The sequence below is a fragment of the Zalophus californianus genome, chromosome 3 (assembly GCF_009762305.2).
Source record: "Zalophus californianus isolate mZalCal1 chromosome 3, mZalCal1.pri.v2, whole genome shotgun sequence".
Lineage (NCBI taxonomy): Eukaryota > Metazoa > Chordata > Mammalia > Carnivora > Otariidae > Zalophus > Zalophus californianus.
This window is the reverse complement of record NC_045597.1, coordinates 66,461,223-66,477,586: the sequence shown is the minus strand read 5'-3', so window position 1 is coordinate 66,477,586 and position 16,364 is coordinate 66,461,223. Positions and strand designations below refer to the sequence as shown.

The window sequence follows — 16,364 nt, the reverse complement described above, 5'->3', positions numbered from 1 at the left end:
AGAAAAATTAAAGGTAGTAATACTTAGACTGGTTAAAGTTTCTTACAACAGGAGCTATATAAATAAAAATGTTTATATTGACCCTTAAGAACAAAATTGTGAATATTGTATTTGTTAAATGCAGCATTTTATTTAGGCTTTCAACAAAGACAAGATTATCCTTAAGAAAGTAAGAATGTTATTGATACATATCTTTTACTGTTGCTTCCTTTAATAAGAATTTATTTTTGGTCAAAACTATTGTCATCATTATGACCCTAAATGACTTTATAAAACCCACCTTGCCAAGACTTCTTGAACATTTAATATGGACGTATGTCATATAGCTTTATTTCACCCATCATCCTTAATATAAGGGGGGGGGAATGCTCTTCTAGAATAAACAGGATGATCACCTAAAGTGTTAGGCAAGCAACAAGCATGTATTGAAGGCCTACTGGGTGCTGGTCCTATCTTAGCCGCTGCGAAAGCTGGATAGTCAAAGTCTCTGGCCTTCTGGAGTTTACAAAAACCCACATTATACTAATCACCAAACTGCTTTTTCTGCTTGAATGTACTGAACACATTGAGTATTTATTATATGAATCATAAATTGCTATCAGATAATATTTGGTATCATACTACAAAATGTTTAGTCTTACATCTTGGGTACAAAATAATTACATTAAAAATTGGTGTCAGCTTTTTACCATATGGATAATTATAATAGTAAAAAATTAATCATTAGTCATATCTAGTATTTGATAGACTGATTTATGGCTCACTGAGTCTGTTAAAATAGCCAGCCTGGTAGCACAGGTATGCATGACTAGAGAGACCACATATACTGACTGGTCAATGCACTTTTTTTTTGTAAAGGCAGTCACAGCCCACACTGAATTGCCTGTCACATCAGGGATCAGCCATGGGTGTTGACACAGACATAGTCCTTGCCATCAGAAAACTCACAACATGAAAGAAAAAGATTTTTTTTTCTGTCCCAGTTTAATCTATTCTAGCTACCAATTCACAGGTCAGAGAATCAGGCTGTGTGTGTTTTCTATCTTATAATGCATTGCTACTCAAGACCAAAAAGCTGGTTATGTCTAAATTCATATTAAAGTGTGCGACACAATGCCCTTAGGTTTTGAGGGTTGTATATATTAACCTAGACTTGAAGGGGGAAGTCCTAGTGTGAAACATAATATGCCAGTAGCCGTTAGAATTCAGGGGTTTGGTCTTGGTGTGGACATTAAATTGCTTTGTATGTCAGAGGCTGAATCTTATTTATTCAGCACAACATAAAATGATAGGATTCACTTAGTCACTTTCTCAAGATTAATTCAAGTGGCTCTCTAATATATTTATGTCCCTTTTGCATTGTCATTATTCTTTTTTAATGGAGAGCTCTATTAGTACCACAGAGAAAATATAACTAATGCTTGTAGATTTTTTTAGGTAGGTGCAGAAAGAGTTTATGGTTTCATTGAGTCAAATATATTATTGTGACTAATTCAGACATCTCAAAAATAGTCTTTTCCTAATTATTTTTATACTTTTAAAGGATTCGCCACAAAGACGATGAACATTTATAAGCAGATTATTACAAAGTTCCAGACCATAAAATAAATAAGCAGGTGCCACCTAGCATAGGTTGCAGTTGAATTACAGTTGTTTTATGAATATATTTTATAATACTCATATCCAGTGTTACTCTTTCAAACTTGGGACTTTGAACATAGAAAATTTTCTTGGAGATTTAAATAGGCCCCTGACTAGATAACAGAATCGCAGAGATGTGGGGGACAGATGCTTTCATCTGAAACACTCTTTTGCACAAATTCTAAAACTAATTTGGAAGTGATAAAAATTAATTTGCGCACTCTAATTGGAATCAGCCTACTGCATGAAAGAAAGGAGAGCAGAGCAGGCAATTTGTGCTAAAAGCTGATTGAATTTTTTTGTCAGGTAGGTATCTTGGACTTGGCCGTTTATCCTCCTGAGCCCCTCTTTGCAATATATTACAACCCATCTCTGACTGGTGTTCTTTAAAAGGATCAATGCTATTCCTGTTGAATCCCTGGAGCCCAAAATTTCATTGATCTTGGGACTTGACATTTCTCATTACGTGCTGTAGCTTCCAACAAGATAGTCACAAGAGGGGCAAGTCAACATTGTTGTCTCTTCAGCAGACACTTAAAATACACTGGGACCTCAGCTCAAAATCCAATTTGCTTTTAGAGTGTGTGGTTGTAATGTTTATACCAGATATAAGGTGCTTGGTAGAGAGTGTGTCAATACATACATAGGACATTTTTTAAATCATAGCAGTAGGAAGTTTTGGAAGAGAATTTACTATTTGTCTTTTCAGATCACATCTACAGATATTCATCGAGTGACATGCATAAGACATGATTTTGCCTTTTCAGTCTCACTTTTTAAAAATAAGTCTTTTAGCTCATGTATGAGCATTATGCAAAGTATGAAACGAGAAGCCCATTGAAAAGGAGACTCCAGCTGTGCACACATCCCTTCCCTGGGCTCCCATTGTGTGAGCTTCAGCTCTGGACACCGAGCCTCCTGCCAGCCACAGCCTGTCACTAAACATCTGCCAAATCTAGCCCTCTCTTTGTTTGCATCCAGCCTTCTCTTACTATGGCTATCCTGGTGCCCAGCTCCATGACCGCCACTAACCAGTGGTACTGTACCAGATGAAAGCCTGGACAAAGGACAGTCCAGAGATATTTTTAACATATATGTATGTTTGCCTCACTTCTCAGACCAAGGGATCTTATCTAGGGCTTATGAAAGTGTGAAATGTATCAGAGGAAGCATAGTTATCTGTGAACAATTCCTAACTCCTAGGACTTTCAAAAATGACATCCATAATGTAGCATCCGTTTCTCAGCCTCGAATCCCCTCAGCCTAACATGGGGAGACTTTATAAGGTTCCTGATTAAGAAGGGGGCTGAATACCACTTGGTCAGTGCCTTTCCTGTCCCTTAATGGAACTGAGGCTGCAAGGCTCTTTGGCTGGGGTCAAAAGCACTAGTCAAAAGACTAATACATTTCTGTGATCAGAGAACTTCAGATCCGTACCGGGAGGGTTGGGGGTGTCGCTGGGCGTTATGCAAAGCTCTGCTTCCTTGGATTATACTGTTGACTGTCTGGGGAAGGTAATGGCAGGACAGTAATGTCCTTGACCTAGATCCAGGTTCAGGACTTCAAGGGAGGATATTTGTCCTGCTGACATTTCAGTGCTCAGAGGTGGTCAGTGTCATCTCTGCAAGAGAAAAAAACATAGAGTTAATGAATAGCTATCTTCTGTTTTCCAGTGAGTACACTGAGTATGTAATAAAAAGGAAACCGCATCAGAGGACATTTTCCAACCCCAGGGATGTTTTTATGTGGGTCACCTGTGACCTGTGAAAAATGTGGGCCCAGGCACTGTGGGTGCTTGGGCCAGACCTCTGCAGGTGGCTGAGGATACAGAGTCTCCATAAGGGACTCTTCACAGACACAGTCCTTCAGAGCTGCCCTAACAATTATCTAGCAGTTTTTTAAAATAAATCTTGAAAATCAGAGTGGTTAATAAAATACTTATTCTGGGATTTCAAGCCATCCGGTTTTTATGTAGGTATAAACATGAATGAAAATACCTTCCACAGGGATTCTGCAGTGAGCTAACAAAGGTTGTAGATAAAATCTGAACGTCATATATCATCAAGACGTTCATCCTCTGACTCCAGCAGAACTGCGCTGAGGGTCATAGATTGTAGAAACTCTGCTATTTTTGTTTAGCTCTTAATTCAGAAGGACCAAAGCTTCCCCCTGCGTAGTAGTCCCACAAATAAGGTTTAAAATAATAAGAACCATGAGTATCTTTACTTTGATCATTTCTCTAAAAGCAGAGACCCATCTCACTGAAAAAGTTCCTCGTCGGTGCCACGTGAATAACAGCATCTAATATCTTTGTACTGTTTTCATCAACCATTTTGAAAATACTGAAATGGCTTTTGCTTAAAAATAAGTTGGAATCTGTTCATAATAAGCCTTTTATATTTGGAGTTTCCAAATGCTTGCCTATAAGCAATCTCAAAATCAGGCATGTTTGTTCTTTATCATCCATGGGGATTCCATCACATGGAGAGCTCTTCTGTTGGGAAGATGAGGGGGGTTGAGGGTGATGACGCTGTGGTCCTGGTGGGGGGAGCCTCACCTGCATCTCCCTGTGCACAGGCCCTTTAACCCCCAGCTACATCCATCAGTTGTGATGTGACAGTGACAGAATATTCCCAAGATTTTGAACGATTGTTGGGGTGTGTGACATCTGTCCCTGGCAATGAAATGTCCCTGGCAGGGAAATATGCTTTCCCCCTGCTGCAGGTTTCCCAACTCAGAAACCCCCAAATAACATTTTACTGACTTTTCTCTAGTTTAAAGAGGGAAACAATGCTGTTAGGGGCCCTAAACAATATCCCCTAATAGTTAAGTTCCACAATATGTTTAAATGATCTGGGGAGATTGTAATGAAAAAAAATTTTTTAGCTTTCTAAATCAGAGGCAAGCCTTTGAAAACCTTACTTCCTAACAGAAAATAGATTACGTACATGAGGAATAGTTTTATACATGTTTTTCAGTTCCCTGCAAGAGAACTAGATTGCTTTCTACCTTTTTCTGTAGCCTATAAGGGAAGAGTTTAGAAAACTCTTTATGTAAATTTTTTAAGCATATAATTTCAGGATTTTTCAATTCACCAATCTCTCTGACATAAAATAATCTTAGAAAAATTAAGGATAATATTACACATAAAATCTTAATTCTCATTTTACCAGGGAACGCAAGGCATCTTTGAAGCATCATTTTAAAAATATGTCTCAGACAAATCCAGGACTGCTGACAAATATAAATGGATACTTTGCCAATATTCAAACACATTATAGCAGTATACATAAACTTAGAAGAAGATGACACACTCATTTGGGCCGCCATCTCCCTTCTTCCATACTCCATCAGAGAGATGCCTCAAAAGCAAAATGGAAACTGATGTATCTGGGAAAGCTCACATAAAACTGAGCAATTCCTGGAGAGACAGAAGATGGGTGGGTGTAAAGAAGGAGGTATTGGCAAACCAGAGGGAAGTGCCATGCAGGAGGAGGCATCTGAGTTACGTTCTTTCCCCCCATAATTTTCCCAGACCTATTGTTGCCTTCCCTCCGGCCACTGTGGGGCATAGGATTAGAGCGCTGGCGCAGCTGTTCAGTGCTGCGGGTCACATCGGTGCCAGGGGAGGGGCTCTCCAGGAGGCAGGCACAATTGCCAACCCTTGAACATTCACTTTGCCACCCCGCCCCCGCTCCCTCCACAGTGAGGCCCAGGCATCGCAGCCCAGGAGGCAAGGCTCAGAGCCGTGTCAACCCCGAAGCACAGGGCGGTTCTCTGAGAGACAAGAATTGGGAGTGGGGGGGCACCCCATCCAAAACAGGATTGACAGGGAAGAACAGGCCAGCACGGAAGGAACTCAAGCACTATTTAAAAAGATCACAAACTCAACAACCAGGTGAAGCAGAATGAACAAAAGAGAAAAATACAGAACTTTTTTTAAAAAGGCCTATGTCTGGGACCCTTGGATGGCTCAGTCAGTTAAGCATCTTAATTTTGGTTTCGGCTCAGGTCATGATCTCATGGTCATGAGATGGAGCCCCAGTCCGGTTCGCAGTGAGTTTGGAGCCTGCTTGAGATTCACGCTCTCCTCTCCCTCTGCCGCTCCCAGCCCCGGCTCACACATGCGTGTTCTCTCTCTCTTTCTCTCTCTCTCAAAAAAATATAAATAAAAAGGCGTAAGCATAAGATATAAGAAAGCACCAGAGTTATTGGTAATGTTCTATATTTCTTAAGCTAGGAGGTAAGCACAAGTGAATTTATTTTATTCTCTTAATTTTATACATATGTTATAAATATTTAATATGTAGCTAATTTTTAATTATTCTAAAAACAAAGGAAAATCAGGTAGCTTTGTGGAAGCTACCAACATGAAAAAAGAATTTGTGACCTTGGAGAAAAAAATTAATCTACAAAAATGTTCCTCAAACTTCACTATTACACTGATCCCTTTTAAAGAGAACAAAATTGTCATTAACCCCTTAACCCCTCCTCCCCCACAAAAAGCCCTCTGACTCTGAGGACTGTGTTCTTGGACCCCATGAACAAGTTTGAGAAACAATTAATTAGTTCATCTTAATTTTTAAAGCATATGTCAATTTTAAATTGCCACAGCATAAATTTTTGACAACAAAGAGAGATCTCATCTTTATAACTGGTTAACAAATATTTTTAGAGTATCATCAAAGTATAAATCTGAAATTTAAAATTTTTCATGGAACTTTTCACTCCCAAGAAAACATCCACAGAGCCCAGGGTGCACAGACCCTAGTTTTAGAAATACCAAGAATTCTGGAAGAGTTGCAGTTATAAGACCAAGTTCCAACATGCCTTTTCAAGGAGAAAAAGTAATGGTCAATAAACCTGATAACTTAAGGTGAAATAATATCTTCGTATATATGCACAGAGGTGTATTTATGTATACTACTTACTGTTGGCTAAAGTGATACTGTAGAGTCAACTAAACCACACATCCAGATAAACCAATGTCATACAATATGAGTCAGCTAGAACTGTTTAAAAATAAAAACGGCGCCTGAGTGGCTCAGTCGGTTAAACGGTTGCCTTCGGCTCAGGTCATGATCCCAGGGTCCTGGGATCCAGCCCTGCGTCAGGTTCCCTGCTCAGTGGGAGGCCTGCTTCTCCTTCTCCCTTTGCACCTCCCCCCTGCTTGTGCTCTCCTGCTCTCTCTCTGTCAAATAAATAAATAAAAATCTTTTTAAAAATAAATAAAAACAAAGTAATAGGCATAAGACATTAATAAGCATGATGGTAATGAAAAATGGAAATAGTGGGGTATTACAAGGCATCGATAAATTATTTGTTGAATCTGATTGGGTGGTTCAAGTCCATACTGTACTGTTACTAAGAGTTTCACATCCTCCTTTCTGATCACCCACTTCCAGTAGAATTTCACTTCAGTGAGTCCTTTAAAGATCCTCACATAGGCCCAGGATGGCCAACACTGGCTCTCTTTCCCCACCCACCAATGGAACCACTGAGAACCCTACCCAGGTTGGCACCATAGCCCATTCACCTTCCACAGTGCCTCTGTGACTTGCTATTTCCTTTTCCTTCACAAGTCTGCAACCCAAGACTGTAGAGACCCCTCATTTCTGTCCTAGACGGGCTTCTCCGAACAGTTTGCCCCCGTAAGACAGTGTTAGGCGTGATGCCCTCTCAACTTTGCTGATCCTTCTCACGCTGTCTTTGTGCAGGTTACTCACCAGACATTCTGATGCTGTCTTTATATGGAGGGCTTTTGATCCCTGCTATACTCCTTGCACATAATCTGTTCTTCCTCACACTTGGCATTGTCGAGCACCTCCAGTGTCAAGCCTGGGGAAGGCCATGGTTGTTTGATGAGTTCTCAAGAGTTCCAGGTTATGCCTTACACCTCTTTACACTCTTTACCCAGCCTGCTTAGAAGAATGCCTGTCACTTAAAAGTCATTCCCTTAATGATTGCAAAAGCACTTAGCAGTGAAAATGCTTATGTCACATAACACAGCTGGACTTTTTAGCTAAATTCGATTTAATATTAAGTCAAGTGGAAACTCAATATGATCATCTCTTCTTTCCTTCACTACTTTCCTCTCCCCTCAAAATCAAAGCACCTCAGCCTGTTTTGTTGGAGATTTTAGGGAACATTTTTAAATGGGTAAGAACATGGGTTTCAAAATTAGATAGCTCTGGGTTCAGTTCCAGCACTTGGTGGCTGTGTGAACTTGTGCAGGTTGAGTAACCTTGCAGAGCCTTGGGTTTCTAGGCTATAACATAGGGATGGTCACAGTCCCTGCCTCAGACGAATATTGCCATAATTAAGTGAGAAAATGCATACATGTGCTTTGGCAGCCTTGGTGTCTGTTTCGTAACAATAGGAAAGGCAGGATCACCACTGTGGTAATGTTGTAGGCACATCTCATCTGTCAACTTATTCACGTCACCGGAAGCACCCACGCTGTAGGTTTCCTGTAGTAGTAGGTTACAGGTGAGGAAACAGCAGAGAGGTTAAGCCACTGGCTCATGGTCACACAGCTAGTAAATGCCCTTAATAAACATGAACGACTTTTAAATGTTTGATTTAATGGTGTAGCTCTTCATTTCTGGCATCGGTCTGTACTAACTCACTGCTCCTTTTTTCTTGCAGGTGACTATCCAGCACCCAGAGCTGTCCTCACAGGCCATGACCATGAAGTTGTCTGTGTTTCTGTCTGTGCAGAACTTGGACTTGTTATCAGTGGTGCTAAAGGTCAGAAGGCATTTCCTTCATTTTAGGTCTTTAAAACCTGTACTATTTTCTCACGTTAACCGTGATTTATGATTTATTTCCTTTAGGAGGCTCTCTACAGACAATGGAATCGCTGGGTTCTTTGCAACTGTTTTGTTTTATTATTAATATTTACTAGTACTAATATGGAATATGCATAAAACTTTATGTAGTATTTTGTGGTCACCAGCATTCTAGCCAGAACACTGGTAAATTAAACTGCAGCACATCCCTAGGATGCAGCCATTAAAAATAACGTATAAACGTTGGGGGAAGGTATCCACGAGGCAGTGGGAGTCTTGGGGGCATCAGGTTGCTTCTCAGACATAGCCTTGGACCCACCTCCCTCCAGAGCCCCTTCCTTCATAAGGCCCGGGCCTGGGTAGAGGTTGGTGGGAAAGGAAACATGATTACTTGGGTTTGACTTTTTTGTGGAAGAATTGTTGTTTCGAAAAAAGTCAGGAGACTTGGATTCTAATTCTGGATCGGAAGCCCAATTCTCCGTGATGAGGCTCTGAGGCAAGAAGGAGCCTGATGCCTAGGAGAAACTGCAAGAATACCAGAGGGGCTAAGTAGATATTGTGGCGCAGAGTTAGGGAGCGAGAGGGCTGACAGGCGGGAGGGCCGGTGGCACAGGGATTTGCCATGTGTATTTTGTTCGGAGCATAGTGGGAACCCACTGAAGCTTTTTTAAGCAAAGTGATGCGATGATCAGATTTGGTTTTCAGGAGCTTATCCTGGCTGCTTTGTGGAGAACAGATATAATGTCTGAAGTTTAGGGACTATGTTTTTTCACTTTCGTATCTAAGAGTAAAATGACCCTGTGGAGACATAGGATATTTTCAATAAATGTCTTTTTAATTAAAAAAAAGAGCAACAATATGTGTAATATTATTCTGTCCTGTAAAGTGAAAAGGAAAAGAAAACAAAGACACATAGTAGGTATAGGGAAAGGGCGGTATTTTTCTAAAGGCGATGGGTGATATTAGAGGTGACTGTTATTTTCTTTTTCTCCCGAATTTTCTGTATTTTCTATCACTTTAGTAATCAGGAAAAAAATTAGGTATAGCCTTATAATGCCACTTGTTTTGTAAACTACATATCTACTAGAGTCAATTGGAAAATAGAAATGTAATTCATTAACTGTCTTTGTGAGGTTGTTTTGTTGGGGGGTGGGTAATACAAAACTGTATGAACCAGTTATTTCTATCAACTTGTCTAGTAAAATTTTTATCTTATCAACACAATTTCTACCGGGGGGGGGGAAATCAGAGCAAAATAAGTCACTCCCCAGCCTACTTTTTTATACTCTTGCCTCGTTGCTCATATTTACAGACAAAACATGTTTCTGTAGTCTGAATTACTTAATTAAGTACCTTAATTTTACCTTTTACATTTTGTGTATGGACTATAGAGAAGGTAAAACTCATTTCATAGTAATGTATTTATGTAGTACAGTGTTAAAGTTTTGATGATACTCAAGAAAATTAGCAGTTGTTTTGATAATTCTCCTAAACTTTTGAGAAACACAAACTTAAAAAGAAAACTTCCAAAAACACAAACTAAAAAAGAAAACTTCGGGACATACAATCTTCTCTTGTCACGTTATCTATAAAGTGTATCCTTTTTTATGAATATTATCTCGTGAAGGAAAAGACCAAGTATTTCCCTAGATAAAAAGTTGGGAAGATCTGTGTGTGTTAATAGCTCCCTGTATTTGATCTGTATGGGGTTTGTTTGTTTTGGGGTTTTTTTTTGCATATATATATATTTTTTTATGTAAAATCAATTAGCCAACATATAGTACATCATTAGTTTCAGATGTAGTGTTCAATGATTCATCAGTTGCATATATGATCTGTTTAAATATACCATCAGTGCTTGGCTCCTGCCAGGCTTACCTCTTTTCTTTTCTGCCTTCTTGCAACAAATCAGAGTGTACGTACCCGGTAGGGTTTGTAGGTTAGTGAGAGCTCCTATGTGACTTGTCACGAATGACTCTGGCCATGGATTTCCTCCTTCTGCAGAGGGCCCTTGCCTTGTCCACACCATCACTGGAGATTTGTTGCGAGCCCTTGAAGGACCAGAAAACTGCTTGTTCCCGCGCTTGATTTCCGTCTCTAGCGAAGGCCACTGTATCATATACTATGAACGAGGGCGATTCAGCAATTTCAGCATTAACGGGAAACTTTTGGCTCAGATGGAGATCAATGATTCAACCAGGGTAAATCTGCATGTTCAATGCTGAACAGGGACTGAAGCCACGAGACTGATCGACTATCTTACATTAAATGATTCGTGATAGAATTTCTGGTATCCGAATAAATAAATGTGTGCTGGTTTGTTTTTTAAGAGATTATTTGTTTGAGAGAGAGAGCATGAACAGGGTGGTAGGGCAGAAGGAGAGGGAGAAGCTGACTCCCCGCTGAATAGGGCGGGGCTTGATGGGAGTGGGGAGATGGGGGGTACCCTGAAATCACTACCTGAGCCGAAGGCAGAAGCTTAACCAACTGAGCCACCCAGGCACCCCAAATGTGTGCTGGTTTTAAAAGCATGTAAATTCATGTAGATGGATGCTTTGAAAAAACCCAAAATTAATTTAATCCCAAGTAGTTAACTCAAGGAATTAGGTTTTCGAGATGATAGCTTTTGTTTGATTAGAGGTCAGAGCCCTAAGGAGATTTTTCTTCGGCTCCTTTATAAACTGTGCTGTACCCCCTGACATTAGAAGTGAGTTTATTGTCAAAGAATCTTACCTTTAGAGCCCCAGACCAAAATTACATGTACCAGATTGCCCTTCACTCATAAATGAATTGTAATTGTTGGCTTATCATTATTAAAAGCTGTTTTAAAATATGCTTCCACCATTTGTTCTGGAAGTCTTGACATTGTTAAGACTTCAGGACTTAACAAAACATCGTGTTCCTTAATTCTCAAGTTCCTCCTGAATTAGATTGATAATATTCCCTTTGGGACTTCTGTTATTTTGTAACCTTAATTGGTTTTAATAAGACCTCTTGTTTATGTAAGAACGCTGATGAATTCCACATTGGAAATGCTGGGGACTGGACTTCAGGCAACTTGGACCAATGGCTAAAAGTAGATAATAATTACAAGGGAACTGTGTCGAGTGCTTTTCAGTAAATGAGCATTGACCAAATGGGAAAAGCTGAGAGAAATTGTTGTTTTTCTACCTTTTCTGAAGGCCATTCTCCTGAGTAGTGATGGCCAGAACCTGGTGACCGGAGGGGACAATGGTGTGGTGGAGGTCTGGCAGGCCTGTGACTTCAAGCAGCTGTACATTTACCCCGGATGTGACGCTGGCATCAGAGCAATGGACTTGTCCCATGACCAGAGGTGAGCCCCGTCAGGGGGAAACGTAAGCACGTGAGGGCTGTCGCTGAAAGTTCTTTACGTTCTAGCACGGGTGAGATGTGCTGTGAATAAGATTCCAGCACCCAGATGGAAGAAAGAGGAGCAAAGGGTAAATAGAGGAGGGGTGTAAGTGCCCTAAGAAAGGAGTCTGGGAAGAAGAAAACAGAGGAAAGAGAGTAGGTGGGGGTGGGGGGTGGAAAAAAGAAAGGAAGAAACGGGTCTGAGGAAGAACAGGCACATCCAGACACTGCTCAGAACAGAATTATTCCCACCAACGTCTCTGTTCTAAGACCCTGACCTCGTCTCAGACAGGACGCCCCGGCTTCCATTCTGAGAAGGAGATCCATGTTTCTCAGCACAGGTGTGTTTCAGCTTGAGACATACTTGTAGCTAGCAATTTCCAGCAGAGCTGGCCTCTGCTTGAAAAGATGCAAAACACTCACCTGTTACTAAACAATCCCCACCTCCCACTTTCTTATTCACATATTCCTCATTTATGTTATTTTGTTATATTTTATATATTTCCCTGAAACACTACAATCTTTTATTTTTGGAAAGAATTGACAGAGTTAATTAATTAATATGATTTTCCATTGTTCCTCGGTTGGCAAGAGGATTTTACTATTTCCTAAAACTCACCTTGGGGTTTACTGTAAAGTGAAAAGGATGCTTGGGATATGAAGTCTAAAATTTCTGGATTTAAAAAATTTTAAACTCTATAATCTTAATGTGGTATGTAGTTTCTTCTTTTTGCTGTATATTTAACAGAAATAAGAAAAGCTTATTAACCTTTTCAACTATATGTATATTCATTATAAAGATACGGGTTTCAAAATATAAATAGTAAGGCTATATCACAAACTTAACAAAGCATCTTCACAATCTAGTAAAATGGTACTGAAGTCTTCAAGAAAAGCAACATAATTTAATTTAGTTTGGGGAAGGGATGTTTTTGATCTGCAGCCCAGCCTCTCTTTAAAGAAAACTTAGGAGGGGGTATTCCAAAATACTGTAGTCCATATTCATGAGTAAATGGGAACGCTTTATTGTGTAATTATGTGTGTATATACATGAGGGTTTCTAAAGTATTTGAAATAAAGTATTTGAAATTGTGTTTTTAAGTAGTTTAAATGTTCTCCCTGACATTCTTACTCATTCATGTATTCACGCTTCGAACACTTGCCACCATCATAGATTAAGCACTACCAAGTACTAAGATTATTGACCCCCTAGGAGCTGAAATAATCATAATAATTGTATATGAGGGGAGCAGGGACAGCATGTCAGAAGAAGGAAGTGACTGACCTTTCTGGAGGCGTGAGGAGGGCAAGAGAGGCTTTATTCAGTAGGCATCAGGAGGGAGGGTAGATGGGGAGAGTCTACAGTCACGGTCGTGTCAGGAGTTTCCGAAGAGGAGTGAAGAAAGACGTTGATCAAGTTTCTATTTCTATTCAAATCTCAGCCCTAATTTCAATTATTTTTGTGTCTAATAATGCCCCTGATATGTTGGAGCAGTAGCACACGCACAGAAGTGACATACGCACGTTGAGGATACTTACTCAAAAAGTATTTATCAGATGAGCTGTCTGATCCAAAGCTAAACAACCCTTGGTCTAGCAGTCCGGGTCTGAGCAGGATTGATTCCAGGTCTCCCAGGAGACAGGAATAAATTGTAAACCTGTGTCGATGACCACAAAACCAAGACCCCGGGGAACTCAGAGATCATGATACCGTCTAGTAGAAAGTAGCAACCACATCAGTGATTTTGCATCACTCTTAACTTCTGTCTCTGCTTTTCCAGGACGCTGATCACTGGCATGGCTTCCGGTAGCATTGTAGCTTTTAATATAGATTTTAATCGGTGGCATTATGAGCATCAGAACAGATACTGAAGACAAATGAAGAACCAAAAGCCAAGTCAAAGCTGAGAGCACAAGTGCTGCATGGAAAGGCAATATCTCTGGTGGAAAAAACTCGTCTACATCGACCTCCGTTTGTACATTCCATCATACCCAGCAATAGCTGTACATTGTAGTCAGCAGCCATTTTACTTTCTGTGTTTTTTCACGACTGAACACCAGCTGCTACCAAGCAAGCTTATATCATGTAAATTAAATGAATTAGGAGATGTTTTGGTAATTATTTCATATATTGTTGTTTATTGAGAAAAGGTAGTAGGACGCGTCACAAGAGACTTTTGACAATTCTGAGGAACCTTGTGTCCAGTTGTTACAAAGTTTAAGCTTTGAACCTAACCTGCATCCCATTTCCAGCCTCTTTTCAAGCTGAGAAAAAAAAAACACGTTTGATACTTTGTACATCAGATGCATCTTATTTAAAGGGATACTTTTATAAAAGTAAAACCTTGTATAAAGAACAAAATGTTTCTTAATTTTATTGTGGAGTTACAACTTGCATGTTCTTTAATCCTGATGTCTTGATGGAACAGGTGCATTCACACTATGAAACAGAAAGATCTGTCCAAGGACACAGCTTGTATGAAAGGGTTGAATTTGGGCTCAATCAGTAATTTTTGACATTTTCACCAAAATATGGTTTGCACTTTTTAATCTAAATTCATCCCTTCTCAGTGAAATTTGCTCATAAAGCATTTGGATACTAAGCCATTATTTGCCATTTTTGCTACTTTATACAAAGAAAATTCAGCCCTACCCTTCATAATTTGAAGACACAGCAGAAAGGGGGCTTAGGGATGAGGTCTTGGTTTTTATTGTATAAATAGGAGTCACGATCGTTAGTTCCATGGTAATGACTTCCCAGCTCCTGGGCATCTCTTCCAGAGTCATCCTGCTGACTTAGTGTGTGTACATTAGGGGAGGAGAATCTGATGCTAACTATTTTTGGTTTTGTTTCTTGGGTTTTTTCTTTTCCTCTTTGGTTCTTGAATAGCTTAGTTTCTTTAATAATGAGTCAGACTTTATTATAACAATAACTGAGGCTATTCTTTTAGGTTCTTGTGCAGTTCTCACCTAAAGCCACATTCTTAGCCTAAGGCACTTCATCTTTTATGATATAAAATGATGGGTATCAAATGATTTTCCATACCTTGTACTGATCAAGTTATACACCCAGGGGTATATACAACTTTATTCATGTTTCTTCTTTGTATATTTGGTGGCTGTATTGTCATAGATGTACATATTGTGTCGGTAGGGCTATGAGGCATGTTCCAGGAATGTAATTTTCTCAGAATTTATACTCACTTGCAGTCATTTATTTAAAAAGATACAACAAGATAATGGGTTCTTTGTATTGGCACTTTGCACCAGAAACATATCATTATTTATTGACGTGATTACTTATTTGTCATCCACCTTGTATTAGTAAGTTTTAGCACTGAATTCCTTCTTCATTGTTGTTTGTATTTATGATATTCTGAAATTCTGGGGGATCAGCGTAATTATTAAGTTATTCATCACCAGGCTGTAAGCAATATCTTGAGTTTGTAGCTTAGAATTGGGAGGATACCGAACATCTGGAAGACAAGTTCATTTCATCTTGAGATCATGGTGAAATATTTTGGATATATAAATTCCTTAAGCTATTGTAACCATGTTTTATTGCAAAGATGTAAAATATGCCAGATGTGTGTGAGTTGGAAAATCAAAAAAAGAAAAATAAAATATGCAAAGAATTCACTGATTGTTTCACATTTCATTGGACACTTCACTGACATGCATTCATTATGCTGTCATACAAGTTTAAGAAATCAACATCACCTCATATAAAGGCCTACAGCATCTCAAAACATGAAATAGAGTCCTAATGAGGTTCCGTAATTTGCTGAAACACGAGCTTCTCTGCTTGAACATCTGGCAGGGATTTGGGGCAACAGTGACCAGAGGGAAACAGCCCTGGGGTTTCTTCCACATAATCCACTTTCTGGATTATTTTTATTTTATTTAAAAGGAACTAAATGCAGGTGATGGTGAAGAGTACAATTGCTTGTTACATTAATATTATCAGATAATGCTGTTCTTATTTGAACCATGCTTTCTAGAATTTGTCCTGGACCAGGCATGACACAGGCAGGGACTGAGCAATCGGCAGGAGCCGCTGCCAGCAGGGCCGGGGCGGTGGTGGGAGGGGGGGGGGGAGGTTGCCGAGGGGGCTCGGTTGCTCTGGTTCAGTGCAGGCAGTGGGCTGGCAGCCAGGCCGGCCCAGGGAGTGACAGACCTGTAAGCAGGCTTCCATCTGCATACTCCAGACCAAAAGGACAACCAACAGCAGCCCAAGAAAGGCTTTCCCCTATCACTCTCCATACTGTCCCCCAGCCAGACACCTGTCAATCATCATAAGCCCAGCCGGCTCCCTCACACCAGCCTTCTGGCAGCCCATCAGTCACTCAGTCAGCCTGGCTACCGGTGGCTCTTTAAACCAACTCCCCACTTCTAGAACCATCATCTGAACTGTCACCGAAACCTCCTGACCAGTATTGGAGTCTCCAGTCAGACCCTCCCCTCATACTTCCGCCTGCTGCCGGAGGCTCTGGTTCACCACCAGCCAATCACCTCCCCGATCTTCCCACTGCTGAGCACCCTGCACTGGCTTTCGATATT

The 16,364-nt window shown here is 40.2% G+C and overlaps 1 protein-coding gene across 14 annotated transcripts in view; it reads left to right on the top strand.

Moving 5' to 3' along the window:
* NBEA (neurobeachin) overlaps window positions 1–15,443 on the top strand; it is a 680,715-nt gene extending 665,272 nt beyond the window's left edge. For all 14 annotated transcript variants that reach the window (XM_027588285.2, XM_027588293.2, XM_027588287.2 and 11 more), the window contains 4 exons: window positions 8,290–8,391; window positions 10,437–10,633; window positions 11,615–11,766; window positions 13,586–15,443. In XM_027588285.2, coding sequence (XP_027444086.1) covers window positions 8,290–8,391; window positions 10,437–10,633; window positions 11,615–11,766; window positions 13,586–13,676 — 542 coding nt within the window. In that variant the 3' untranslated portion in view covers window positions 13,677–15,443. The remainder of the gene's footprint in view (window positions 1–8,289; window positions 8,392–10,436; window positions 10,634–11,614; window positions 11,767–13,585) is intronic.
* Window positions 15,444–16,364: the final 921 nt, after the last annotated feature.